Below are 27808 nucleotides of genomic sequence, written 5' to 3' on the forward strand. Positions count from 1 at the left end.
GGAACTTCTGGAGCATAAGAATAAACTTCTGTTTTTGTTTTGTTTTGTTTTGTTTTTTTTAAAGATTTTATTTATTTATTCATGATAGTCACACAGAGAGAGACAGAGAGGCAGAGACACAGGCAGAGGGAGAAGCAGGCTCCATGCACCGGGAGCCCGATGTGGGATTCGATCCCGGGTCTCCAGGATCGCGCCCTGGGCCAAAGGCAGGCGCCAAACCGCTGCGCCACCCAGGGATCCCAAGAATAAACTTCTAAATGATAGAGCGAGCATAGCGCTGGGCTAGAAGTTTTCTCGTGAAGACCCATTCATTCCACTACAATGCTGCGAGGTGAGAACTATCATTGTCCCCTTTCAGATGGGAAGACAGAGGTTCAGAATGACTTTCAGTGATAGCCTTCTTCAAGGTCACCCTGAGGTCACCCAGCTAAGGAGAAGTCACACTGGTGTGCTGGTGAACTGACTCTCTGAAGGAAAAAAAAAAAAAAAAGAAGGCTTGACTTGTAAGGCTTGCTTAGGACTGTGGTATAGATATGGCCCCGGTGGCTAATTTCACAAGAACCAGTGTTAGCCAGCTTCAGGACACTCTTGACCAATAGCATCCAGAAGCACACTCAGATTTCCCAGTTTCAGGTAAGGATCATTTCCTGAAGCCACCACGGACATGCTGCCCATTAGCAGAGAATCCCCAGGCACGGGGTAGGGACCAGGGCTGGCTGAGTCAGCTGGAGCTCCCCCCCACCAACCAGACCCTTGGGGGCAGGGCCTGAAAACCTGCATTCTAAACACAGACCGATGTATGCCCTGGAGTCTGGAGACTGCCCAGCCCTCAGCTGCTAAGAAGGTCACCCCAAAACCTTCCTTCCACACCTGTCTCCCAAAGGCGGTGGGAGCCCTGTATCTGAGGAGACAGATGAGAGCATCTCCTGTGACCTGGATTAGGATTTTGGCCTGGGTGTCTGTGCAGGGGCTGGATCGTGGTGGTGAGCTCACAGCTCTGTCTTTATGATGATCTGTTTTCACCAAATCTGAGATTCCACTGATTGCAAGCCACACCATTATTTCATTTACCCCCAAGAAAGAAAAAGTGTTGCCAAATTACTTTAAAATATGAAAAAGTATATTTTTAAAAAAATATTTTATTTATTTGAGAGAGAGAGAGAGAGAGCAAGCACAAGCAGGGAGAGGGGCAGAGGGAGAGGGAGAAGAAGGTTCCCTGCTGAGCAGAGAGCCTGACAGGGGGCTCCATCCCAGGAGCCCAGGACCATGACCTGAGCCAAAGGCAGATGCTTAACCGAGTGAGTCACCCAGGCACCTCAAAAAAGTACATTTTAGAATCAATGAAATATGACCTATGCAGTGTACGTACATTCACATACACGTTCCACTTCACAACAGCTCATTCAATAGTCTGTTCTTTGACACAAGGTCAGGTCTCAGTCACCTGTATTTTTGTCCTCTGAGTTCCATCAGGCTTGGTTGAATGAATACATGCTGAGCAGCATGTCATTACACACAATTTATTGACCAGTTATCAATAAATGCCCCAGGCTCTGTACCAAGCATGTTACGTTGAATCTCCACACCAATCCTGGGAAAGAGGCACCAGGCTCTTCCTGCTTTACAGAGGGGCAGTAAAGCTGAGGCTCTGAGAGGCCACAGAACTCCTAAGAATCCCGCCTGCGACTGAAACCCCAGGTTTGAGACTCCCACCTGACTCCATTCACAATACTGGCTCCTTTAAAGTAAGCTAGAGAAAAGAAAATGTTTTTAAGAAAACTATTTGGAAGAAAAATATATATATATTTACAGTATATTACTGTCTGAAAAAAATTATATGTAAGTGGACCCATGCAGTTCCAACCTTTACCATTCAAGGGTCGGTGTTCTTAGGACTACAATCAAATATCTTCCACAATTTTATAATTCCATTTTTCAGAACAAAATAATTTTTAATTATTTCAAATACTTATACATACATATTTACTCTGGCTGTTAGGTCTTCTTCAGGAAGGTCTAATTTAGCTTCCTCCAAACTGCTAACTTTTCCTTGTTTCACTCCTGCCAAAACCAAAGAATCACTGGAAGGCTGTGAGTGTTGGACACCTGTTTAAATAAATACGAATTATCTATTAAACACAGTAAAAAATAAGCTCTGTAATTTCTGTTCATTACATAATCATAATATGTATTTTAAGTAAAGGAGGAGGGGTGGGGAATTGGGTGTAAGGAGTCAAATGTGTAAACTTCCAGGTGTAAGATAATTAAGTATTGGGGATGTATGTGCAGGATGACTATAGTTAACAGTGCTATATGGCATTTTTGAAATTTGCTAAAAGAGCAGATCCTAAAAATTCTCATCATAAGGAAAAAAAAGTTTGTGATTATATGATGGGATAGATGTTAACTGTACATTGCTGTAATCATTTTACAATATGTGCATATCTCAAGTCATTATGCTTACATTTTACACAGTATTATATATCAATTATATCTCAATAAAACTGTAAAAAAAAAAATACTGGCCCCTTGAAGATGCTAAAAAATATTCTCTGAGGGGTGCCTGGGTGACTCTGTCAGTTAAGCATCCGACTCCTGATTTCAACTCAGGTCATGATCTCAGAGTCCTGAGATGGAGCCCCCGTGTCAGGCACACTCTGTCCCTGAGCTTTGGTAACATCTGGAGGGCTTGCTGGAATCAAAACTTTAGGATTGATGTGAAGATGTAAACTCCAGGGTGCAAGGTACTGACAGAACTCTGCCTACCCCTCCCTTGGGGTTCTACAATCCCCCCTGTTTTCCAAACCCCATTATGTCTCATCCACTCCCAGGCCTCTCCGCCCCCACAAGGCTGCAACCTCAGAGCGGCCTTGCCTCCTAGTGACAGTGTGGGAAAATCCCCGTGCTGCTGTGCTTAGCTGCAACCAGGTGGGGATTTTCCAGAAGGTATTTGTATTAGAAGAAAGCACAGTAGGACAGAAGTCAAAAAAGCCTAGATGGCTTCACCGAGGTGTAGGCACACACTGCTTTGGCTGCTTCCAAGTTTACTGGGTCCATCGTGCTACCACCACCCCTCTTCTTCCCGGGCATCACTTCTACTGTTTGGGGCCAGCTTAATAATGCCTTTGCCCAAAGTAGTTCAGTCTACAGGGTTTTATTCTTTTTTTTTTTTTAAGATTTTATTTATTTTTTCATGAGAGAGAGAGAGAGGCAGAGACACAGGCAGAGAGAGAAGCAGGCCCCACGCAGGGAGCCCGACATGGGACTCGATCCGGGAACGCCAGCATCATGCCCTGAGCCAAAGGCAGGCGCTAAACCGCTGAGCCACCCAGGGGTCCCAGGTTTTTATTCTTTTTAAGTTCTTATTTCTTTTGACCAGTTTTGCTGCTGTTGATAGCGTGTGCGCCCATGTGTTTGTGTTAACTGTTGTTCGTGGGTGTGGGGTATTCTGTGGGGGTTTCCTGGGGGCCATTTGATACAGGGAGATTTGAAGAGGGGCCACCCCATCTTTCTGCCCATGTGGAGGATCCTATGGAAGGGAGGGACGGCACCATCCAATCAAAGGGACCATGTGATTGTCGCTGTCGCTCTGGAATACACGGAGGCCTCTGGTGTCTCAGCCTGCCTCTTGAATTTGAAGATGAAAAGGCTGTTGTTCCACCTTGAGGCAAAGTGGTCGACTCCACATGGAAGCTCTGTGTGTTCCTTCCAATTTCAGCGACCCAAACATGACCTGCTCTAATGTCTCACCAAACCTGATTCGTCTACTGAGAGCATGGGCAGTAAGTGTAAGGGCTAACTTAAGGTCTACTGGCATCATTAACTATATGTTTCTTAGTGTTTTTATTTTTAAAATTATGTAATGGCAGTATGACAGGGCAGTTTGTATAAAGAACATTTCCTATAGATCATCACTCTTCAATTGCACCCCAACTTCTGATTTCATGTTTGTGTGCTGCCTTGCGGTTTCATCCGCATATAAATTTTAGCTTCGGGGATCCCTGGGTGGCTCAGCGGTTTGGCGCCTGCCTTTGGCCCAGGGCGCGATCCTGGAGTCCTGGGATCGAGTCCTACGTCAGGCTCCCAGCATGGAGCCTGCTTCTCCCTCCTCCTTTGTCTCTGCCTCTCTCTCTCTCTCTATGTCTATCATAAATAAATAAATAAATCGTTAAAAAAAATTTTTAGCTTCATTGCAGTCACAGGGTCTGTTATAATGTAAACGCTCCAGGTGGAGTGAACAGCTCAGTGGGCGCATTGCTGCTCACACCAGCAGTGGTTCTCTGTTGCGGCCCTAAACCTTTCCAATCCCTCCAAAGACCCAGCTACTCTTTCCCTCCACTGGCAGTATATGGTCACACACCTGTGACAGGAACAGCGTATCCATGTAAGTGAAGTGTAGCATTAGGTCTGACACATAGTGGGTGCTCTGGAAATGCCTGGAGGAATCGAATCCCATGTAGACCAGTCAGCTCATTTTTGTACATGACCTTGGATGGTCTATATAACCACCCATGCTCTTCCATGGCCTCCCACTGGAGGAACAAACAAGCAAACAAACAAAATACAGTGATAATTCTGTCTGGGAAATCCATGAGGGGGGTGGGGGGCAGGAAGGGGAGTGAGCTTGAATTTTCCAGTACTGAAACCAAACTGAGTCCTTAAAAAATAAACAGCCCCTGGATGAGATACTAAGGGCAGGGTAAGGATGGTCTGTGGAACGCTGCTGCCATCTAGTGGTGCATGCACAAATGACAAATTTTTATGAAGAGACCCAAGGGGTTCAACAGAATAATAAAAATCTCAGAATCTTCAAATATTGGCATTCAAAGTCATCACAGACAGAGTCAACAAATGGTGATCGAGTGTTCTTTCTGGGACCAGCCCCTGCCATACACTGGAGTGGGGCTGGTAGTCCAGGGAACAAGCGAAGACAGACTCTGGTCCACTAAGCACAGGACACAGCCCAAGTAGTATCCTGAGGAAGAGGCGCAGACTCTGGTGGAGGGCAGGGAATTGGAATCTCACTCTCTATATATCTATTTGGGTTGTGTTTCAAAAAACACTTCTTACTTCAGTGCTTATAATGAATTTATTGCATATCACTGGCCACATACTCCCTAGGGCAAGGATTCTCAACCTCACGTCCACCTACCCTTCCCAGATACACTTCAGAGGATCCATGAACTTGAGTGGGAAAAAAATTACAGCTTTATTTTCATGAACATTGAACTGAAATTTAGTGTTTTCTTTAATTATGAATTAAACAACAAACTGGGACAGTTATTAGCAGAACCTGTGACTTCATTATTCACAGAAATTGTTAAATATTTTCCTATCACAGTACAATTGTTGCAGATACCTCAAATGATTTATTCATCAGTACTTTGAAATTATGGTGATTATTAGACCTGCTGCTAGATCTTAATTAAAAAGCATATAGTTAGGGCAGTCCAGGTGGCTCAGCGGTTTAGTCCTGCCTTCAGCTCAGGGCATGATCCTGGAGACCCGGGATTGAATCCCACCTCAAGCTCCCTGCATTGAGCCTGCTTTGCACTCTGCCTCTCTCTCTCTCTCTCTCTCTCTCTCATGAATAAATAAATAAAATATTTTAAAGAAAAAGAAAGATACCTACCTACACCTTTAAAATAAATAAAATAAAAAGCATATAATGACTAAATAATTCACCTTTTAAAATATTTTGGTATTTGTATTAACTGGCTTCTATAAAACACTTTGTTTTTTCACTGATGAAAGAAATTAAAGATTACACAAAAAATGGAAAGACATTCTATGCTCATGGATTGGAAGAACAAGTACTGTTTAAATGTCTCTACTATGCAAAGCAACCTACATGTTATTGCAATCCCTAACAAAATACCAACAGCATTTTCCACAAAACTAGAACAAACAATCTTAAAATTTGTATGGAACCACAAAAGACCCCAAACAGGCAAAGCAATCTTGAAAAAGAAAAGAAAAGCTGGAGGCATCACAATTCTGGGCTTCAAGTTATATTACAAAGCTGTAGCCATCAAGACAGGATGGTACTGGCACAAACACAGACACACAGATCAATGGAACAGAATAAAAAATCCAGAAATAAACCCCCTGTTACATGGTCAGTTAATCTTTAACAAGGCAGGAAAGAATATCCAGTAGGAAAAAGACAGTCTCTTCAGTAAATAGTGTTGGGAAAACTAAAGAGCCACATGCAAAAGAATGAAACTGCATCACTTTATTACACCATACACAAAAATAAATTCAAAATGGGTTAAAGACCTAAATATGAGACTTGAAACCATAAAAATTCTAGAAGAGAACACAGGCAGTAATTTCTCTGACATTGGCAATAACAACTGTTTTCTGGATATGTGAAGCACTCCCCCCCCACCACCCCCCCAAAAAAAAAAAACCTATTGGGACTCCTTCAAAATGAAAAGCTGCTGCACAGTGAAGGAAGCCATCAACAAAACTAAAAGGCAGCTTCCGGAATGGGAGAAGATATTTGCAAACAACATCTGATAAAGGATTAGTACCCAAAATATATGAAGAACTTATAAAACTCAACACCCAAAAAAACCCAAATAATCCTCTTAAAAATGGGCAGAGGACATAAATAGACATTTTTCCAAAGAAGACATCCAGATGGCCCACAGACACATGAAAGGATGTTTGTTCAACATCACTCACTCATCACAGGGAATTGTCAAAACTACAATGAGCTATCACCTCTCATCTGTCAGAATGGCTAAAACCAACAACACAAGAAATAAAAGGTGTTGGTGACAATGTGGAGAAAAAGGAGTCCTCTTACACTGTGGGTAGGAATGCAAACAGGTGCAACCACTGTGGAAAACAGAATGGATGTTCCTCAAAAAGCTAAAAATAGAACTAGTCTATGATCCAGCAATCCCATTACTGGGTATAAACACAGAGAACACAAAACCACTAATTCAGAGGGATACGTGCACCCCTGTCTTTATAGCTGCGTTATTTACAATAGTCAAGATATAGAAGCAGCCCAAGTGCCCGTCAAGAGATGAATGGATAAAGGTGTGGTAAATAGATACAACGGAACATTATTCAGCCATAAAAAAGAACGAAACCTTGCCATTTGCAACAACGTGGATGGAACTAGAGAATATAAAGCGAAGGGAAATGTGTCAGAGAAAGACAAGTACTGTATGATGTCAGTCATATGTGGAATTTAAGAAACAAAACAAACCAGCAAAGGGAAAAAAGAGAAACCAAGAAACAGACCCTTAACTATAGAGAACAAAGTGAGGGTTACAAGAAGGGAAGTGGGCAGGGGGATGGGTGAAGCAGGTAATGGGGACTAGGCACTTGTTGTGATGAGCCCTGGTTGATTAAAATATAAGCTTTTTTTAAAAAAAATTGCTTTGTTTTTTTTATTTTATGCACATGAAAACATTATTCTGTAAAGGAGTCCATGACACACAAAATGTCAAGGGTCACTGCTGTGGAGGCGTAGAGAAGGGAGAGGTGACCATGAGCTGGACTAGCCAGAAAGGACTTCTCAGGGGACAGGGGATGGATGTCTTCTTTACATTTTACTAAAGGGGACCCCACAGATACTCACCCTATCTGGGGAAACAGAGCCAGACTCTGCCAAAGTGTAAACATGGGAAGTTTTCTACGACTTCTATGTTCAGCCCAGCAAATGCTCCCTTTGGAAAGAACCTGAGAAAATACTTGATACTAAGAGAGAAATGACTGAAAACATTTTAATTTCAGGAGGATTTTCATTTAACAAGACTCAAAGCATCTACAAACACAGAGGACTGACGCTATGTCGACAGAATTCAGCTGGCAAGGCAAACCGGTTGATCCTTTGGGAGGGGTCAGCTTGCCACTGAGTCACACTGTACCCCCAGCTTGCTCCTATGCATTAGTAAGATTCTCTTGGTTATAAATGATATAAAAACCAAGTTGGGGATCCCTGGGTGGCACAGCAGTTTAGCACCTGCCTTTGGCCCAGGGCGCAATCCTGGAGACCCGGGATCGAATCCCACGTCGGGCTCCCGGTGCATGGGGCCTGCTTCTGCCTCTGCCTATGTCTCTGCCTCTCTCTCTCTCTCTGTGACTATCATAAATAAATAAAAATTAAAAAAAAAAAAAAAACCAAGTTGGCCAGACTTTTAAAAAGGCAATTCAATGGGAGGCCACTGGAATCCCAAAAAGAGTAAAGCCGCCCTTCTCAGAGCAGTAGGAACTGGACAGCTCAGGCCTTGTGGCAATAGGTGTCTGGGACCCTCTCCAGAGCAGTGCTTCTCCAATTTGAATGGCACACAATTCACTGGGGTTCTATTAAAGAGCAGGTTCTGACTCAGCTGGTCCGGGGCGACTTTCATACCCCTTTTCCCCGGGTGCTGTTGCTGGTCCAGGGACCACACATTGAGTAGCAAGGGCATACAGCACTCACATGCCTCCACCACCATGCCTCCCAGCTGCTGTGTCCCTTGGTCCCAGATCCTTGGGTAAGAGGATGTGTTGACCTAATTTGAAGGCTAATTTCGTTCTTGGGGGGGAAGGAGTATTTTGAGAACAGTCAAAAGGGAGGCATATGTATGCCCAAACTGTAGGGTGGTGGTTCTACCTTGAGGCACAGGTTAACTGTGGCCCTATGACTTCTCCATCTGCCTCTGCTCCTTGCTCTGCTCCATCTCCACCATCTTCTTCCCACTCAGAGACTTGCTCCAACAACCCAAGGCTGGTTTTGTTGAGGTTGTTATGGATGAGGTCCTGGGTTCCCATTAATCCATAATCTACCAGAATGGGCACTGGCAAAAACCCTTCCAAGCAAGTCCAAGGACACCTGGCTTAGCACTCTTGTCCCTTCAGATATGGTTACCTTATTCCCATCTCTTGCCCCACAGAGCCCACAGAAATTAGCTATGAACACCAAAGCCTGTCTCCTTGGAGAAGCCCTCCCTATTTCCTGCATTCTGATTCTCCAACATCCTTGAAGTTCAAGGATTTTCCCCTACACCTCAATATGGACACCTGCTGGATCTCTTCTCTCAGGTTCACAACTATGGCCACACCTCCCTTCACTCCACTATCTTTGGTTGTAGTCACAACCAGGGACAGGGGCGCTCAGCCTGCTTTAGTCCTCCAGCCTCCACTAAGGCGAGCCCCTCTACTACACCCCCACCAGGCCACACAGGACCTCTTCACACTTTCTCCTCTCTGGGCAACAGGGCCTTTTAGCCTTGGCAGGCATGACCTGCACATCCTTCCCCAGCCACCCAGTGGGAAGGCAATTAGAAATTCATGGACAGAAAATGTGTAGTGTTTCCTTTCAACTCTGGCAGAGCTAAGCAAATTCTCTGAAAGCTCTCAACAGAAGAGTATAATTGTGAGCACTGCCAGCACAGCCCCGGGGCTCAGACACTAAGCAACAGGCTTGTTCTTGATGCGTCCCAGGGTCCCCAAGTTTAAAATGGCCACTGTGGTGTCCAGAAGACCATGTCTTTTCATACTATTTCTTTAAGCTTTCCTCTTGAGATCATTGTAGATAATTCACGTGCACTTGTAAGAAAAATAAGAGAGATCCTGTGCACTCTTGACTGTTTCCCCCCAATGGGAGCATCTTCCCAAAACAGGGTTTGAGATGCTCTCCTAACCAGGTATCAACACTGCTGGTTTAGTCAAGGTACAGATCATTTCACCACAAGGATGTCTCCCGTTGCTCTTTTTAGCCATGCCTACTTCTCTCCTGCTCTCACCCCCTCCCTAATCCATTCCTATGATTTTTGTCACTTCAGGAATCCTCACCCAGCATAACTCGCTGCAGTGTTCCAGGTGTTGTTCATTATCATCAATTCATTCCTTTGGATTGCTGGGTGGTGGGATGGATCCACCACAGCTTGTTTACGTATTCACCTGTCGAAGGATATCTGGGTTGTTTCTGATTTTTGGCTATTATAAATACCGCTGTTGTGAACCTCTGTGGGCAGAGTTTTGTGCAAACAGAAATGCCCAGGAATGCGACTGCTGAGTCAGATGGGAGTTGTACGCTTCTTTCTTTAAGAAGCTGCCAAACCTTTTTCCAGGGTGGCTGTACCATTTCACAGTTTACCAGTTCAAGTGAAATATAGACAACTTGCTTTTCTTTATATTATTCTATGCTCCTCCGTCTGCAATATAATTGCCTTAAATATCTCCTCTACATACATTTCAAAACACATCAGACTGTGTTGTAATTTTTTCTTCGACTATTAAACATAATTGACAAAACTTGAGAGTATAGTCTAATGTATTTACCCATATTTTTGTTTTCCATGATCTTTCTTCCCCCCTGATTTTTTATTGTGTTCTGTTTAAAAAACTTCCCTTAGCCATTCTTTCAAGGCAGGTCTGCTAATGACAATGCTCTTTGTTTTCCTTTGAGAATTATCTTGATTTTTCCCTTCATTCTTAAAGGATATTTTCACAAGATCTAGAATACTGGATGGAGGGTCCTTTCCTTTTGGTACTTCAAAATTATTGTGCCTCTCTTTGTGGCTCCTGTGGGTTCTGATGTATTGTTCTGATGTATTGGTTCTAGCCAATATGCCATCATTCAAGTCACTTTCCTTTGAAGGTAAGCTGTTCTCTCTCACTGTTTTTTTTTTTTTTTAAGGTATTTATTTATTCATGAGAAATGCAGAGAGAGAGGCAGAGACAGGCAGAGGGAGAAGCAGGTTCCATGCAGGAAGCCCGACGCGGGACTCGATCCTGAGACCCCAGGATCATGCACTGGGCTGAAGGGAGGTGCTAAACCGCTGAGCCACCCAGCCATCCCTCTCTCTCACCGCTTTTGAGATTTTTTTTCTTTGTCTTTATTTTTCAGAAGTTTGATTATGATGTGTCTCGGTAAGTTTCTTTGGGGTTAGCTCAGCTCATGCACCTCTAGATTCATGTCTTTTGTCAAATCTACAAAGTTTTCAGCTATTATTTCTCTGAGTACTTCTTTAGATCTACTCTTTCTTCTTCTTCTGGGGCTCTGATGACAGGAAGAACATAGGTCTTTCGTTATGATTCCATGGGTCCCTGAAGTCCATGCAATTTTTTTTTTTTTTTTTTTTTTTAGTCTCTTCTCTCTGTGTTGGTCAGATTGGGTAACATAGATTGTTCTATCTTCTGGTTCACTGGTTCTTTCTTCTATACCCTCCACTCTGCTGTTGAGGTTTTGTTGTTGTTAAGATTTTATTTATTTCTTCATGAAAGACACACAGAGAGAGGCAGAGACATAGGCAGAGGGAGAAGCCGGCTCCCTGCAGGCAGCCTAATGCGGGACTCGATCCCAGCACCCTGGGATCATGCCCTGAGCCAAAGGAAGACCCAGGTGCCCTGCTGCTGAGCTTTTTTATTTTAGTTATTATATTTTTTAGTTCCCAATTCCATTTGGCTACCCTTTACATCTTCTATATCCTTGCTAAGACTTGTTTTTTTTTCATTGGTTTCATGTTCCTAATTGTTCATTTAAGTATTTTTTTTAAAGTTCTTAAATTTTTATTTATTTACTTGAGAGGGAAAGGGCAAGAGCATGAGTATGAGCAGGGGGAGGGAGAGGGACAAGCAGACTCCCTGCTGAGCAAGATGTGGGGCTCAATCCCAAGACCCTGGGATCATACCTGAGCTGAAGGCAGATGCTTAACCAACTTAGCCACCCAGGGGCCCCTCGTTTAAGTACTTTTATCATGGCTGCTTTAAAACCCTCATCAGGGCACCTGGGTGGCTCACTCCCATTAGACATCTGTCTTCAGCTCGGGTCATGATCCTGGGGTCCTGGGATCAAGCCCCACATTGGGTTCCCTGCTCAGTGGAGAGTCTGCTTGTCCCTCTCCCTCTCCTCACTTGTGCTCTCTTGCACATTCTCTCAAATAAATAAAATTGTTAAAAAAATAAACTAGCTTCAGATAATTCTAACACCTCTTTGAGTGCTGAAATCTTTTCTCCTTCGGTTTGAGGTCTTCCTGGCTATGTTGGTATGATGAGTGATTTTTTTGATTGACACCTGGACTTTTTTGTGTGATATAATGAGACTGATTTTATTTATTTATTTATTAAGATTTTTAAATTTATTTATGATAGACATAGAGAGAGAGAGAGAGAGAGGCAGAGTCACAGGCAGAGGGAGGGGCAGGCTCCATGCTGAGAGGCTGACATGGGACTCGACCCCAGGACTCCAGGATCGCACCCTGGGCCAAAGGCAGGTGCTAAACCGCTGAGCCACCCAGGGATCCCCCTGGATTTTATTTAAATCTCTTTTAACTGGTTTTCCATGACACCACTGTGGCAGGGGAGAGGCAGGCGCTGTATCCTTCCTGACAAGTGAAGCGAGAAGTCTACTCCCCACTCAGCCTCCATCAATACCCCAGGCCAGCAGCTCCTCCTTACTGCTGGGTGGAGTTGGGAGTTGGGATTCCCCACGAGGTCTCCACTGACACTATGGTAGAGGTGGTAGTGTTATCAATGGGTTGTGAAAGTCCTGACCCTTCACCGGGTCTCCTCCCTCAGCAGGAAGGGGGTGGGGAGTCTCACGACAGCTGGTTGGAGATGGCACTCCAGGTCCAGTTTCCCCATGTGTTCTGCACTGACCCTGTGGGCAGGGGAGGGTCCTTCTTACTGTCCCAGAGTGGGAGGAATGAAAGTCTCAGCTCCCTACTTGGTCTCCTCTGGCATCACTTCAAATACAGGAAGGAGGACAACTCTTCATTACAGCCTGGCAAGGATGGAAGCCCAGGCTCCCCACTCAGCCTTTGCTGGCAGGGCCACAGTTTTCCCCGCAGTGTTTGTCTGGAATAGAGCAGTTATTGTCTGAAGGTTTGCTGTCTTGTTAGATTGCCCTTTTCTTCATTCCCTGGCTAGAGAGAGCAGGTTTTTCTTGGGGCTTTTTTGTGTTCCTTTTGGAATTTCTAGTTTGCCAGCTTCCTTAGCTCCAAGTCTGGGATATATTTGGCCAAAAAACAAAACAAAAACCACAAAATGGAACTCACCACCATATGGAACTCACCTCTCCCAAAAGGAGAGGTCCTGGGTTTTGTTTTTAATATCCATAAGTTCAGACATCATGTTTATAGTTTCTGCTACTAATTCCCAAGTTGAAATGTTAGTTCTTTGGTTGGGTCCTTGACAAAATGGATTTCCTCTGAGGTAGAAATGTGACTTAGCTCTTGTTTTTACTGAGGATGCTGTGTAAGAATCTTTCCATGTGCTCAGATGATAACACCTTCAGAAGTCTGGAATATGACAAAAAAGGCTTTTTTCTTTTTCTCCTCTCTAGAAGGAAGTGGAATCCAGAATCTAGATTAGAGAGGTTATATGGCAAAGATAAAATGAACACTCAGTGAATGAATCAGCAAATGAACAAATGCAGGACTAGCCAAAAACTAAAAGCTCTGTCTCATTGCTCTGTGCTTAGGAAAACTTGGGTTATGCTATGGGTCCAGCTAAAGGAAATGGGTTCTTCATATACAATAGAGATGAAATATTCATTAGTACCACTCTTCTGGATAGCAATTTAGCCACACTTACTAAGGCTTAAGATGATTCAAACCTCAGTAATTCAATTTCCTCAAGAAGTGAGAGTATAGAAAAGACTTTATGCCCACACAGATATCACAATGTAACTATAACACCACATAGTAGAACATCCTAACTTGTTCCATAGTTCCTCAACAAATAAGATTGACACCCAATCTACCCATTCAATGGAAAAACCTAAACAGAGATCTTTCGACTCCTGCCCCTGAGGAGTCATCGAGTCCTTTTACAGCTCTTCCTGCCCCACGGCAATGAAGGGACTCAGGCTCTCCAGCCAGACTGAGGAATGGGTGACTCCGAGTTAGGCACTTACTAGATGCTTTCTACATTTTCTCTCATTTTGTTAATCCTTTCATCCTCTCAGTAGGTTTTATTGTAGTTTGTTTTGTTATTGTTGTTGTTTTATATGAGAAACAAAATTTTAAGTTCATGGCTGAGAAGTAGCAGGCCTAGGATTCTGATTTGGGTCTGCCCAAGTCCAAAGCTTATCCTCATATAAGGCCTCATATAAGGCCTCTCTTGGGTAGATTTATCTCCATTTTAGAGATACGGAAACTGAAGTACAGAGATGTTCCTTGTACATTCTGAAAAATCCTTGAGGTGAGCTATGAGAAGGCCACGGTATTTTTGTGTAGGAGATAGGAGGTCAAGGGGGGTATGCAAGGAATGTCTCTGTGTCCCTAAAAATCACAAGCTCCTCCCACTAGGGACATTTGCTAAACAGGCCTACAATGCCAGCATGAAATAATTACAATGAGAAGCCAGCTGTGGAGGAGGAAGGTGTCCGTCTTGTCTATTTAATGGGGTGATTCTACCTTCTGAGGATCCGCTTCTCTCCCTCTCCAGATCTCAGTCCCTCCCCAGCAGCCAACAGTATGAGGCTCTTCCAACTGTGGGCCATTCATTAGATCCATCCAGAGGGGCAGCTCTGGATGAAGAAGAGCCAGCGCAAGATCCAATGATCTGGTGGCAGGTGCAGGGGAGACAGAAGGCAATGGTTAACTTTCTTCATTCCCATTATTCCTCCTTCCTTCCCTCTTTCCTTCCTTCTTTCCTTTTCAAATAGTAGAACAAAATGTTATTCCCAAAACACCAGGGGAGACTGTGCTTTTTGTTTGGGCCTGGGAGGCTTCCAAAAATGCTACCTATTTAAACTCTCTGGCAAAGGAAAAACAGTCACCAGACTCCAAGAGAAAACACTGTATTTTCCTAAGCTAGACAAGGCTATCATAATCTGAACATGGCCAGGAAAGAAAGGTCCAAAAAAGTTATTTCATTCAGAAGAAGAAATGCAGAAAAAGAGGAAAGTGACTGATTACTGAGAACCTACCCCTGCCCAAAGGAACAGGGCATAGCCAGGGAGAGTCGTAGGACCTGTGGTGAAGTAGGTATATGTAAACATCTATGTTAAATAAGCAAAACCTTCATGTGGGAGGAAAAGACCCCTACATGGACAAAATCAACTGCTCTTTATTTTGTTTCATCAGTTTTATTGGTCATATATCCGTGATTCATTATATAAATCTTTCAAAATAACTAGATATTACAAGAATAGTTTACAATTCAGCTCTCATTGCACAAATACTTGATACAGGAAAACATTTTTACAAATACGTATGTTTTCTTATAAGAATACTTTTTTTTAAGATTTTATTTATTTATTCATGAGAGACAGAGAGAGAGAGAGAGAGAGAGAGAGAGAGAGAAGGAGAGAGGCAGAGACACAGGCAGAGGGAGAAGCAGGCCCCATGCAGAGAGCCTGATGTGGGACTCGATTCCGGGATTCCAAGATCACACCCTGGGCCGAAGGCAGGTGCTAAACCGCTGAGCCACCCAGGGATCCCCTTATAAGAATACTTTAATAAAGAAAATAAGTCTGCATACATCTTACAGCAAATTCTATGCAGTTTTTTCCCCATTCAACCATCGTTTTGGGTTTTCCATCCCAGCACATCCATCGCGTTCAATAAATCAAATTATAATTTGCTGTTGTTTCTCATTTTCAACCATTATTGAAATTCATTCTGTTAAAGAGTTTTTAGGTTTCTTTTTCTCATCTTTCCTGATTGGAAAGAATTCACATAATTAAGCTAGAAGAGGTAATTTAAACACCATTCCTTCTAATGTAGTTGGTGGCAGTTGGTGCCTGGTGATCTCACTCCTCACTTACACAAGTCCAGGTAAGTAGTTTTACCCCACCACTGCACCAAGCAGAAGGGATATAGTCCTTGCATTCCTAATAGTTTTTAAACTGCAAAAACAAACCCCAGAAATAAGGGTTAAATACAAATATTAAGAAAGCTAAAACATTTGCTAATGATTAGAATAAAGACACTTTTAAATTCAAGGTCTCTTCTAAGTTGAAGAAAACCTAAAAGAAAGGATGTGGCAGTAGTTCTATAAAATTGAAAAGTGAAAAAAATGTCAATCACTTAGGTCAATGGTGTGTTATTTCCAAAGTGCCATAAGAGACGGAATTTTAGACTCTACGGCTAGCTGAACTCAGGATCTGGCATCCTTCTTATGCAGTGGCTTTGAGTAGCCTTATAGTCCCCTGCTCTGGGGCACGTCACCATTCAGGCTGCAGGGGAACTTTTCAGAATACTGAGCATGTTTACCTGAAGAGACAGGATCCACCAGGGGAAACATTTGGCATTTATGCTATTATTCACGGTTACTGAAAAGTGTGTCCACTCGGCAAAGCTTGTCTTACTTTTCAAGTAGCATGAATGAAAACCAAGAGACTAGCAGTATTCTACAGTCAAGTTCCTGAGTACTACGCTCCAATTATCCAATATTTTAAAAGGATTCTTTAATCAAGCCCTTGTCCAGTAAGAAATTTAACAGTACTTTGGGACTGCAATATGTCCCATTTCTCTTATATTTCTCTTGATTTCTCTTTCTCACCCCAGTGTAATAAACTGCTACAGGTTTTTACCAAAATACTGTAGCAGTAATTGGAAAGGAGTTTTTTGGGGTTTTTTTTTTTGTTTTTTTTTTTTTGTTGTTGTTGTTTTGTTTGTTTTTTTTTTGGAAAGGAGTTATTTTGAATTACCAAAAGTATTCAATCACATTATAACGGGTCATATTTGCATATAACTAATGGCCAAACAATGTCTACTGCAGTGATTTTGCAAATTCAGCATAGTCAATGTATCCATCATTGTTCTTGTCATCGTCTCTCAGAACACCATCTATTAAGTTAATCAGTTCAGCTTCACTCACAGGTGGGGCCTGTTTCCCTTCCTACAAAATACAAAGCAGACAATGATGAGTCACATATTTTACCAGAAGTGCTTAGTTAATGTCCAAAATGTCCGTGCTCATATGTCCACAAGCTCCTTTGGTGTAGTATATAGCTACTTCTAAGAATCCACAAATCACCTATCAGATAGTCAATTCACAACAACCCAAGTTAAAAAGAAAGATGCATTCAAAGTAGGCTTATTTGCTTTAAAAGTTGCTTATTTGTTTTAAAAGTTGCTTTTCGTTCTTTGCTTATTTGTTTTAAAAGTTGCTTTTCGTTCTCTTCTAATTACAAATGTAACATATGTTCACTGCAGAAAGGTAGGTCTGGCTCACACAGAATGATGAGGTTCCTAATTCCCACAAACCCACAAACTGGTCTTAGAGAAAAGCTCACAACCCAGGCTCTCCAGAGGGTCAGCTCTGGATGCAATGTGCCCTTGTAAAGCGCAAGCAGTCTGCACCAGACAGCATCTTGGGGTCAGAACAAGAGGAAAGAGCTGCTGACCAGAGGAAGTGGATATAATCTTGGAGGTGAGGGTACCCTCTTGGGGGTGAAAGGTGCCCTGCTCCAGAAGCAGATAGAGTGGAGCTCGCTGTGCTGAGTGCTAACACTGTCCATCTAGGCTGATTCTTCCTTTGGCACCTCCCCCACGTGCACCCTTTGCTCTCCTACCGCCACCACCAGCCTCGCCTGCCAGAACTGCTGAATCACAATTTCTCCCCCTGATGCAAGTCTTCCCATGCCCATCAGTCTCCCTCCCACAGCAAATGATCTTCCCGTGATAGTGCCTATTCTCCTGCACAAAGCCGTCGGTGCTCCCTGCCACCTTCAAAGCAAACCCACACCTGTTCTTCCGGCAGACAACGGGAGCACACACATCATCAGCTCTGCCCCTCTTCCTCTCTATGGACTGCAGTGTGGCAGAGCAGGACAGACACTAGACCAGGAGACACACCATCTCGACTTCAGTTCCCTCACCAGTAACATGGGGGTAATAAATGCACCTGCCCTGGCTACTCACAGGCTGTGGCAAAGATCAATCAAGCTCTCTAACCCACTTGAAAGTGCTCTGGAAACCGTCTCATATGGAGCACTGTATAATATCACACGAACCCTCAATTTCTGCTGAGTCCCTCGATCCCATGGTCCCTTGGTTCGCCACTCTTCTCAAAAAAAAACTTCTCCCACCGCCCCCCAAAAAAACAAACAAAACTTCTCTCCTGCTCTGAATTTCAATGTGATCTGTCCTTTAGGTGCTGGTTCTCAGACTCTAGTGCATGGCAGAAATGCCTATAGCAATTGTCAGAGAAACAAGGCCCTGGGGGAATTCAGCCTCAGAGGTCACCCTTTGTGAGAAGGGGCTACGAATAGGAAGTGGCGAGCAGAAAAAGAAGATGCAAGTACAGCACAGTCATCAAGGCTAGGGACTGAACGGCCAGGGCCGGGTTAGGGGGTGGGGTGCAGGAAGAAGGCTTTCCAAGACACTGTCCACTAAGCCACGGCTGACCTACCTCCTTATGGACGTGAGTGATGGCTGTGGAGAGTTCTAGGCCGTCAAGCAAATTATTGCCGTCATAATCATGCATTTTGAAATAATGGAGCTGCAGTTCTTGTGGGGACATCTCTGCTTCTGGTTTGTTGATGACACCTTCTAGATGCTCCATGATATGCCTAAAAACCAATAGTTAGACTCAGACCTTTCAGCAGCAACCCCGGGATCATCCCCAAACCTTAAGGACTGAAAAATTCAAGATCGGAAAGTTCACCCATCCCAGAAAAACAAACAAGAGAGACAGAGCACACTCAAGGATGATAGATACAGGCAAGGCCATAAAAGGGGCAGGGAAAGAATCAAACAGTTCACCTGTTAAGCTGGCAAGACTATGGGTGTTCTTCCCTCTTCATTATTAGAATGCTGTTCTAACACTTTCAGGGGCTAACAATTAAAATAAGTTTTTTTGAACCAATTTTAGGATAATAAATAATGTGTGAGGCTAACTGGCCCACGACAAAAGTTGCAACAAATAATTCATGTTTAAATGTGCCAATAAGAAAAGAAAACTGTCTGGTCAGTCAAGAAACCTCAGTTCTATCCTGCCACTACTACTGGTGTATACATGTGTGAGAACATGTGCGTACACATACACACACGAGTATGAATGTGCGTGTGGTGGGGGTTTGTCTGTATGTCTGCTTGTGGTGAAAGAGAGAGACAGAATGAATTCAGGCAAGTCATTTATCCCATCTAGGCCTCAAGATCCTCCGTCTATGAAATGATGGAAAAAAGACTGCTTGATTTACAGGTGGCTCTAAGGAGTAAGCATCATCCTTGAAAAATGTCAAGGAGTTGTAGAAAAAGAAGGAAGAGCGCATGGAGGGAGCCATTACAGCTGGCCGTAGGCTGCAGCTGCAGGGGGAGGCCCTGGGCCCCCAGCCCTGGCTGGATACGTACTCTTGGTCGTGCACTGTATTCTTATCCAGGCCCATGCTGCCGGGATGGGAGAAGCTGGCCCCAGGTTCCTCGGCCCCAGCCCCTGGAGCACGGAAGGCCCAGAGCAGGCCACACAGGAAGGGGGTTCTGAGCAGCTGCAGGGATCTCATGGTCGCCGGTACCTGGGAGGTAGGGAACATAGAAGGTACAGGTGAAAACACCAGAGCTAAGGTTCTTTCAAAATGTGACGACACAGTGTGCTCCTGGGGAAGGATCTGTGAAAGGAACAAGACTGGGGAACAGACTGTCCAACTGGGCCCTCCAAGTCCCCATCAGTTGAATCAAGGGGGCTGGGAAGGCTCCACATTTTTTGAAGTTCCTTCAAAGTGCCAAGTAACGCAATGAGAGCTTAAAGGGATGTGAAGAGTTTTCCTGCCTACAAGAAGTGTACAGTCTGGTAAAAATACTTCCTATGGAAAGAACTAATAAGGCAGAAAGTGAAGCGTCCTAAAGAAAAATAAAACTGAAACTTCAGAGGAAGAAATTTCCTGTGGGGTGAGGGTCAGGGAAGGCTGACAGACCTGGGACACTTCAGTTGGGCCTGGACAGACAAACACGCCCTGGATGTGTGGGGACTGAAGGACTAAGGCAATGGTGTGAGCACAGAATCAGGTCAGATGAGTGGGAAAGAAACTCCAAGCGGTTTAGTTGAGGGGGGAGCCTAGAGGCTATGAAGCCGGCAGAACAGAGGAAAACAGGACACAGAGACTGACCAGCCATTTTGGGATACGGCTTTGCACACCAGGCCAAGGAGGCTGTAGTTGCTGGAGGATGAATAGACGCCACTGCACATTTGTGCATGGTGCAAGAGACCAGAGCTTGGTTTCAGAATGGCTCATCCAGCAGCACACTGGGAGCAAGGTATTTCGGGGAGCAAGACCAGAGGCAGGAATATGATAGTTGAGGGAAGCAAAGAAGTGGGTCACATCAAGGCCTACAGTTGGGGACAGAGAAGACCACATTAACCCTGCCTTGTCTGCCTCCCAGGACGGTGACAGAGGCAGGTAAACTAACCACTGTGAAAGAGCAATGGAAAGAATTACAGAGACATTAGGATGCCATCAAGTACTCCTGGAGTTTGGCTAGACCTGGAACTGTGGCCAACCAGGCATAGTCAGCTCCCCTGCCAGCTCCTGAGGGCAGGAGTACTTGTTCCCAGAATTCCTCACCAAGGCGCAGGCAGGCCTCTATTAACTGTTAGACTAAAATTCCCAGTCCTTTTGGGGGCTTATAGACCAACCTCAAAAAGGAAGATGAAGGAAAAAAAAAAAAAAAGGAAGATGAAGGACCACCAAGAGTCCTCCACACCAACACCAAGTCTACACATCCACCTTCCAAAAGGCAGTGGCAGATTCTGTGGGTAACAAGGGCCAGTGATTTCTAATGGGCCAACTAGAGCCATACCCCCAAACCAACAGCAGGAAAGAGAAAGCTCCAGGTGCTGCTCATTCCCTCGCACCCACCACCCACAGAGCTCACTCCAAAGTGGCTGCTACCTCCATGCCCTGCATCAGGGACTGAGAAGTAGCTGTGCTATAATCCATCACCATCCCAAAGGGTGAGACTCTGGGAGAATGCCATTCCTACAATCGTCAGGAATATTTCCCAAACCCCTTTTACCTATCAGCAGTATCCACTCCCACAGTCCTCTCCCTAAAGAAATGACCATCACTGGGAAGAAACTTCCAGGGTGCCAAAAAGCAGCATCTAATCTTACTACTGTATAGGGACATCATAATGCAATGTCATACTTAACAATAAGAGATCTTTAATACGCATTTAATAAAGAAGAGCAGACTGCACATGACTGTAAAGAATAATTTTGTATTCCATACATAGAACAATGACTAAAAATTGTTAAAGATTATCTTTTGAATTATGAGGTGTGATTCTGATTTTTCTTTTTACTTTTTATGAATTCTAAAGTTTCTAGTAAAAACATGTTTTTTATTTACAAATATGTATTTTAATGTATCCCATAATTTTGTTCCAATAGGTATGGATGGAAGGATGAATTTTTTAAAGGGGGGGGCTTTCATTTAATTCCTATCTCTGGAAAATAATTCAGGAACAGAAACTGCATTCCCAGTTTTACCAAATAAAAGTGTACAGAACCTGACAAGGCCACTGCCATTGTACCTGGTACCCGAAAACAAGGTCTCAAGTTACTCCCAGCAGTGACTGTCAGGCCAGAGCAGTGCAGCTTGGTCTCAGTATGCACCTTTAGAGTTCTGGGGTAGGAGAGACCAGAGAGGGAAGCCACTTTCTCCCAAGCATCCTAGACTCATGCACAGTATACATCTCTTTCTCCAGCAACTCCTCTTCAATTCTGAGTCTGCTGGGGATCCCTGGGTGGCTCAGCAGTTTAGCCCCTGCCTTCAGCCCAGGGCGTGATCCTGGAGCCCCAGGATTGAGTCCCGCATCAGGCTCCCTGCATGGAGCCTGCTTCTCCCTCTGCCTGTGTCTCTGCTCTCTTCCTCTGTGTCTCTTGAGAAAAAAAATAAATAATAAAATCTTAAAAAAAAAAAATTCCGAGTCTGGTTTAGGCATTCTTCCCATATGCTCCCCAGTACCTCCCTTCAGAAGAGTCCTGCCTGACAACTGCTGTGAATGCATCCTTGAGAACTGCCTGATTACTTGTCAGTGCTCCCTGTTGGACTGTGCTCTATGAGGGCAGGGACTGAATCCACATTCCTAGCATCAGGCACAGTGCCTGGCAGTTCTCATCCCATGGGGCAATAGTCCTTAGAGGCTAAAGGGGGATTCCTGCCTTCACAGATATGCTGCCAAGTTTTGATGTCAATGTAAATGAGCATAAAACCTTTTTTTGAAGATCTGACAGTTGAGTGATCAATGAACCATTTCCTATAACTATGTGGTTGGAAGCTTAATATATCGAATTGTGTGTATGGAGGAGGGATGGGTTCTATTTAAATGGCACCAAAAAGCAACCAAGTGATAATTAATACAGTAATTTCCCTTCTTCAAGGGAAGCAGAATAAAGGCCAAGTACCACTGGTTTTGAACATGATTCATCTCGGTCTGCTGTAGCAGGTTTCTAACCCAATCTATAAACACAGAGGAGCAACAAATTAACGGGTCACATTCAAAAAGAAACATAAGCGACTCCCCTTTGCCTGAAGAACATGTATCACCCATGCTTCAATGACTTAGTTCAAGGCCATGAGCAAACAGCCTGGTAGATAAGCCCCAGCAGTTTCGAAGTTCATCACCTTCTTTGGGAAATTATAAAGGCCAGACTGGAAAAAAAAAAAAATCCAAAGGAGAGACTTTTGAAGGTGACTTCCGAACCCAACCCATGCTTTGAGACATCCTTCACAAGGAGAAGCCTCAGTCCCAGGAGTTTGGTGCCTGATGATGCTCAGAGGTGGGTGTTTTGCAGTGCCTGGAGTGTGACGGGGCTCTGCTCGCTGATGCAGCAGCCTCTTCCAGGCCCAGAGCCTTTGCTCCCACCGTTCCATTCATCCAGCCTCCCTCTCACTTCCAGGTCCCGTTCACATGCATCTCGGGATTGTTCCAGCCACACCAATCAGTCTCTCCTCCCGCCTCAGTCTGCAGCCTCTCACAACATAGGGAAACAAACTGTTCTCTTTCCCTCACTCTGTGAGGGCCAGGAGCCTATCTTATCTGTCTCTCCCTGACTCTACCAATCATAAAGTACTAAGCTGACCCAAGAATAGCACACCTTCAAGTCTGATTCAGGGCAGTGGGTTTTGGCACCTAGATATGTTTCCCTATCACAGACCTGGCCTAAGTTGGAAAAATAACTTTTCTTTGGAGCTCTCCCACTAGGGCTGGCCTGGCCAGCTTGGCCCACCCTCTCCTCTCATTGTGTCGCTGGCCCTATCGGCTGTAAGAGTTTGGAGCCAGCCTCCCTCCCATAAAGACTGCAGCAGCTGTTAGCAGCTTTTCTCTCATGCTGGGGCCCTCAGTCAATTCAAACTCAAAGCAGCCACACTCACCAATATCCAGACATCCTGTACCCAAAGTCAGTGCCAAAGAAAAACTCCCAACACTACTTCCCATCTATCACTGCTATGGTCCTGGACTGAAGGCAAGAATAGAACCAGGTTCCTGGGCCAAAGAAATTGCTACATGGGTTGGGGGTTGAGAATTGGTTCTGAAAAGCAGGGCATTTTAATAACTTGATCTACAGGTTTGTTCGGGGAGCCCACAGAGCACCAGGCTTCATTTATGCATTCACCCAACACACTCTTTACTAACAGCTTGGTGCCACACAGGCGCTGAGGACAGAACTGTGATTCAGATGGGCTCCCGTCACACTGATTACAGCCCGGCGGAAAAGAGAGACCAGTAAACAGACACCCATGGAGTACCGCAGATACCCCGGCACACACCTGGAGTAACACGGGAAGGACAAGAAGGATCTTTTACAACCAAAGTACACAGTACTTCAGGTAGAACGAAAATCATGTAACCAACACCTAAGCCTGTAAGAAACTCGGTCCAGTCCAGGAACTCAAAAAAGGCTCAATAAGGTTGAAGACACAGTAGAGGCAGATGGAAGGATATGATTAGCTCCTCTGAATAACTCTGCAGACCGGCAGGGAACGGACACCTTGTATCCTAGGATAAGCAGGAAGAACACCTGGTCCACTTGATAAGGGGGGGAAAGGGGGGGGTTTGCTTGGCCAGAGGACCTGATCCATCGAAGCAGGGTGGGGAAGAGAACTGAGGCAAAAATTGTGAAAAGAGGGCAGCCCGGGTGGCTCAGCGGTTTGGCGCCGCCTTCGGCCCGGGGCCTGATCCTGGAGACCTGGGTTCGAGTCCCGCGTCGGGCTCCCTGCGTGGAGCCTGCTTCTCCCTCTGCCTGTGTCTCTGCTTCTCTCTCTCTCTCTGTGTCTATCATGAATAAATAAACAAAATCTTAAAAATAAAAAAATCATCACTGTGGCTTTGCAGTACGCAGCAAACCGCAGAGGATCAAGAGGCCAGGGGACCAGCCGGGAGGCTGCCTGCGGGAGCTCACACCGTGGACTGAACTCGCTCGGCAGAGGGACGATCGAGCGATCGGGGCGACGATCAGGGGCGACGTGGAAGTCGCCAGGAGCGCCGCTGGGCGGGGAGGGAGAGGGGCACTCAGGTTTCTGGTCTGGGCAGCGGTGCCTGCGGCTGTCGTGCCCGCGAAGGGCGCGCAGGAGAGGGGCGCTTCCCCGCCTGCCCCCGGACCTGTGTGCTGTCCCAGCCGGCGGGAGGCCGGGGCTCCCGAGGCAGGCGGAGCGTGCCGCCCAGGCCCCAGGCCCCAGGCCCCCGGGCCCCGGGCAGGTGCTCCAGGAGGGCAGAGCCCCGCCCCGGCTGCAGAGCCCCCGCCCGCCAGTCCCAGCACAGGGGGCTCTGCTCCCGGCGGCCGAGCTTCCCGCGGCAGCCCGGAGGCCGAGACCCCACCCCGACCCGGGCCCGAGAGAGGGGCGCCGGCATCCCCCCCGCAGCGGGCCCCACCGACCTCCTTCCCCAGGCTCGGGTCGCGAGCCTCCGACGCCGAAGCCCGACCTCCGCTGCGCCCGGGGTTCCAAGCAGGTCTCCAGACGCGAAGCCTTCCAGCGTGAGCCTCGCCAGCCCCCGTCGGCGGAACGCGGCTCCCCGGCCCCGCCCCCGCCCCGCCCCGCGCACGCGCGCCCCCCTCTGCCCGCCCATTGGCGCCGCGGAGCCCCGCCCCCGCCCCGCCCCCCGTGCGCACGCGCGCCCCCTCTGCCCGCCCATTGGCGCCGCGGAGCCCCGCCCCCCGCTCGGCGCCGGGCCGCGCGGACCGCTCGGGAGGTTCCACGTGTCGCGGGCTCGAGTCCAGCGGAGGCCGTTCCTCTGCCTGCCCTCCCCGGCCACAGGCGGCTCGGGCTGGGGGGGCCCCCGGCGCCTCCAGGGTTGCTGGGAACGCGGTCCTGCGTGGGACCCGGATGGTTAACGCGATGGGTCGGAGGCTGCGGCCCCCACCTGGACAGGTTCCTCGGTGCCCCCGACTGCAGGTTGGGACGAAACATCATAGGACCCCGAATTACTCTGCTGAACCGCCTCGGAGATGCTGGGACTCCAAGACCGGCCTACCTCTAGCCTCTGCTTGCTGTATTCCACCAGCCGCATCATCTGTAACCTTTACGTCCTATTTGTTAGACGAGGCCCGCCAAGATTTTAGGGGCAGCCCCGCTCAAAGACCACCTTCCTGTGCAGTTCGTGGCATCACCTGCTATCTTAGTAGAAGACAAAGCACTGCAAAACAACAACAGATGCACAGACAAAAGAAACCATAAACCCCGCATAATCCTCCTCTTCCAACTACCCCCCCCCACCCAAGACTTGTTGTTCCATGAATATCTACTGGCCAAATGGGTAAAGGAATGTGAGACTGTCATTTTTTTTTAAAGATTTTATTTATTTATTCATCAGAGACACAGAGACACAGAGAGAGAGGGGGGCAGAGACACAGGCAGAGGGAGAAGCAGGCTCCATGCAGGGAGCCCGACGTGGGACTCGATCCCGGGTCTCCAGGGTCACGCCCTGGGCTGCAGGCAGCGCTAAACCGCTGAGCCACCAGGCTGCCCCGAGACTGTCATTTTTTTAAAATCCCCTCTTCCCACTTGTTTTCCTAAAGATACAAAATCATTTTTTCGTGAGTCTGGATCCAGAAAGGGAGAGACTGGGAGAGAAAGAAAGGTTAAGTAAGTGGATGAACCCAGAACCCTCCCTGCATTCTGTGTTATTTAGCAGATCAGGGCCTTGAAAGTTGGCCAAGGTAACTGCCATTGGCAGTGCCTCATTCTTTCTCCCATCTTCATCTGAGAATGAAATGTCAACCCTCCGCCCAGAGAAAAATCCCAGGATCCCAAAGTCCCTGAAGAAACTCTTAATTCAAGGCCCCCTTCTTCTTTCCTTACTCTGAAGTTGGACCTAGCTCGTTCTTCAGCCCTGCATCTGCCATCCATCCATTCTTTCATTTGCTCATTTATTTATTAATCCAGTAACGTTTCTTGAGTACTTCCTATGTCCTAGACTGCTCTAGCAGCTACTGGATACACAAGACATGGCCCTGTGCTCTGATTCTGTTTGCCAATACTCCCACTTTTTCTGTGGATCTTACCCTCTATCTCTCTCTCGAGTTACCAATTGCTTCCTATAGATGATTCCCATCATCACTGAAGCTTGTTCTCTGGTTTCTTCGCCACCATGCTACTGCAACTGCTATCTCCATGCAAATCCAGTGGCCCCTTCTGTTTTTGCTTGCCCTCTCAGTACTATTCAACAGTCAACCACTCCCACTTTGAAACACTTGCTTCTCTTGTTTTCTGACATCATGCACTCTCAGTTAGTCCTCCTACCTCACTGGCTATTCTTTCTTGGGTTCTTTTCACTGGTTTATCTTCTGCTCAACCTATAAATATCAAAGTGCCCGGGGTTCAATCCTGAGTCCCCTTCTCTATCTACCACTCTTCTCATGTGATTTCATCTAGTCCTGTGGATTTAGGTACCATTTATAAGCAGGTGACTCCCCAATTTTTTCTAACGATGACCTTCTCCTATAATTCCTAATGCTTCAAAAAACAAACTGCATACTTGACATCTTTACATGAATGCCTAATTGGCATCTCAAAACTTAACTTGCCTACCCCCTACTGCTTAATTTTCATCCCCAAACATGTAATTCTCTGTTTTGTCCACGTTAGTGAATATCATTGCCATCCATTCTGTTGTTCAAGCCAAAATTCCAGGAGCTACTCTTATTTCACCCCCAGCTCTACTGAAGTATAATTGATATCCATGAAACCATCATCTGCCACCTGACTTACAGGGAGAGCTTCCTAACTGACTTCCCTGCACACCTTCTTGTCCCCATTCTAGCCCATGAATGAGAACACACATTAATTTAAGCCATTTATAGTGAATGTCCTGTAACTTGTACCATTCCTCACAGGTAAGTAATTTGGTGTCCCTAGTAAGACACTAAAAACAGACATTAAAATGTGGAATTAGCTACTGAATATTAAGGCAACCAGAGTTGAAGACTTTCTATTCCAAATTGGAAAGCTGGTGACCAACTTGTTAAGCCATAGTGAAACTGTCAAACTGCTGTCACTTGCTGTGCCAACCAACGCTGTATTGTAGGAGCGATCTTAAGAACAAGACAAAACACTATCGGTGTTGGCTTCTTTCCCCCCTTTAGTAGCTTTCAGTAAAGTTCTTTAAGAGAGTGACAGATCTAGATTAGAAGTATCTGATTTGAAAGCAGAGATTAGGGATCCCTGGGTGGCGCAGCAGTTTGGCGCCTGCCTTTAGCCCAGGGCGTGATCCTGGAGACCCGGGATCGAATCCCACATGGGGCTCCTGGTGCATGGAGCCTGCTTCTCCCTCTGCCTGTGTCTCTGCCTCTCTCTCTCTCTCTGTGACTATCATAAATTAAAAAAAAAAAAAAAGAAAGCAGAGATTAAAATAAGGCTTTGGTAAGAGAGGAACACCTTACTGGCAGCTTACAACCTAAATTGGTCACA

The 27808-nt window shown here is 45.8% G+C and overlaps 1 protein-coding gene and 1 long non-coding RNA gene across 2 annotated transcripts; both read right to left on the reverse strand.

Moving 5' to 3' along the window:
- Positions 1-312: 312 nt before the first annotated feature.
- Positions 313-4517, reverse strand: LOC129511383 (uncharacterized). Its single transcript, XR_008664803.1, has 3 exons — positions 4361-4517; positions 1980-2106; positions 313-467 (listed from the first exon to the last, which is right to left on the reverse strand). It is a non-coding gene; the product is annotated as an uncharacterized LOC129511383 (long non-coding RNA).
- Positions 4518-15011: 10494 nt separating this feature from the next.
- On the reverse strand, positions 15012-24909 carry MCFD2 (multiple coagulation factor deficiency 2, ER cargo receptor complex subunit). The gene is made up of 4 exons (XM_055327990.1): positions 24778-24909; positions 19254-19414; positions 18313-18472; positions 15012-16797 (listed from the first exon to the last, which is right to left on the reverse strand). The coding sequence occupies exons 2-4, from the start codon at positions 19400-19402 to the stop codon at positions 16669-16671; spliced, it is 438 nt and encodes a 145-aa protein (XP_055183965.1). The 5' UTR covers positions 19403-19414; positions 24778-24909; the 3' UTR covers positions 15012-16668.
- Between the last annotated feature and the right edge of the window lie 2899 nt (positions 24910-27808).

Source organism: Nyctereutes procyonoides, unplaced genomic scaffold, assembly GCF_905146905.1.
Source record: "Nyctereutes procyonoides isolate TBG_1078 unplaced genomic scaffold, NYPRO_anot_genome, whole genome shotgun sequence".
In the NCBI taxonomy this organism is placed as follows: Eukaryota; Metazoa; Chordata; class Mammalia; order Carnivora; family Canidae; genus Nyctereutes; species Nyctereutes procyonoides.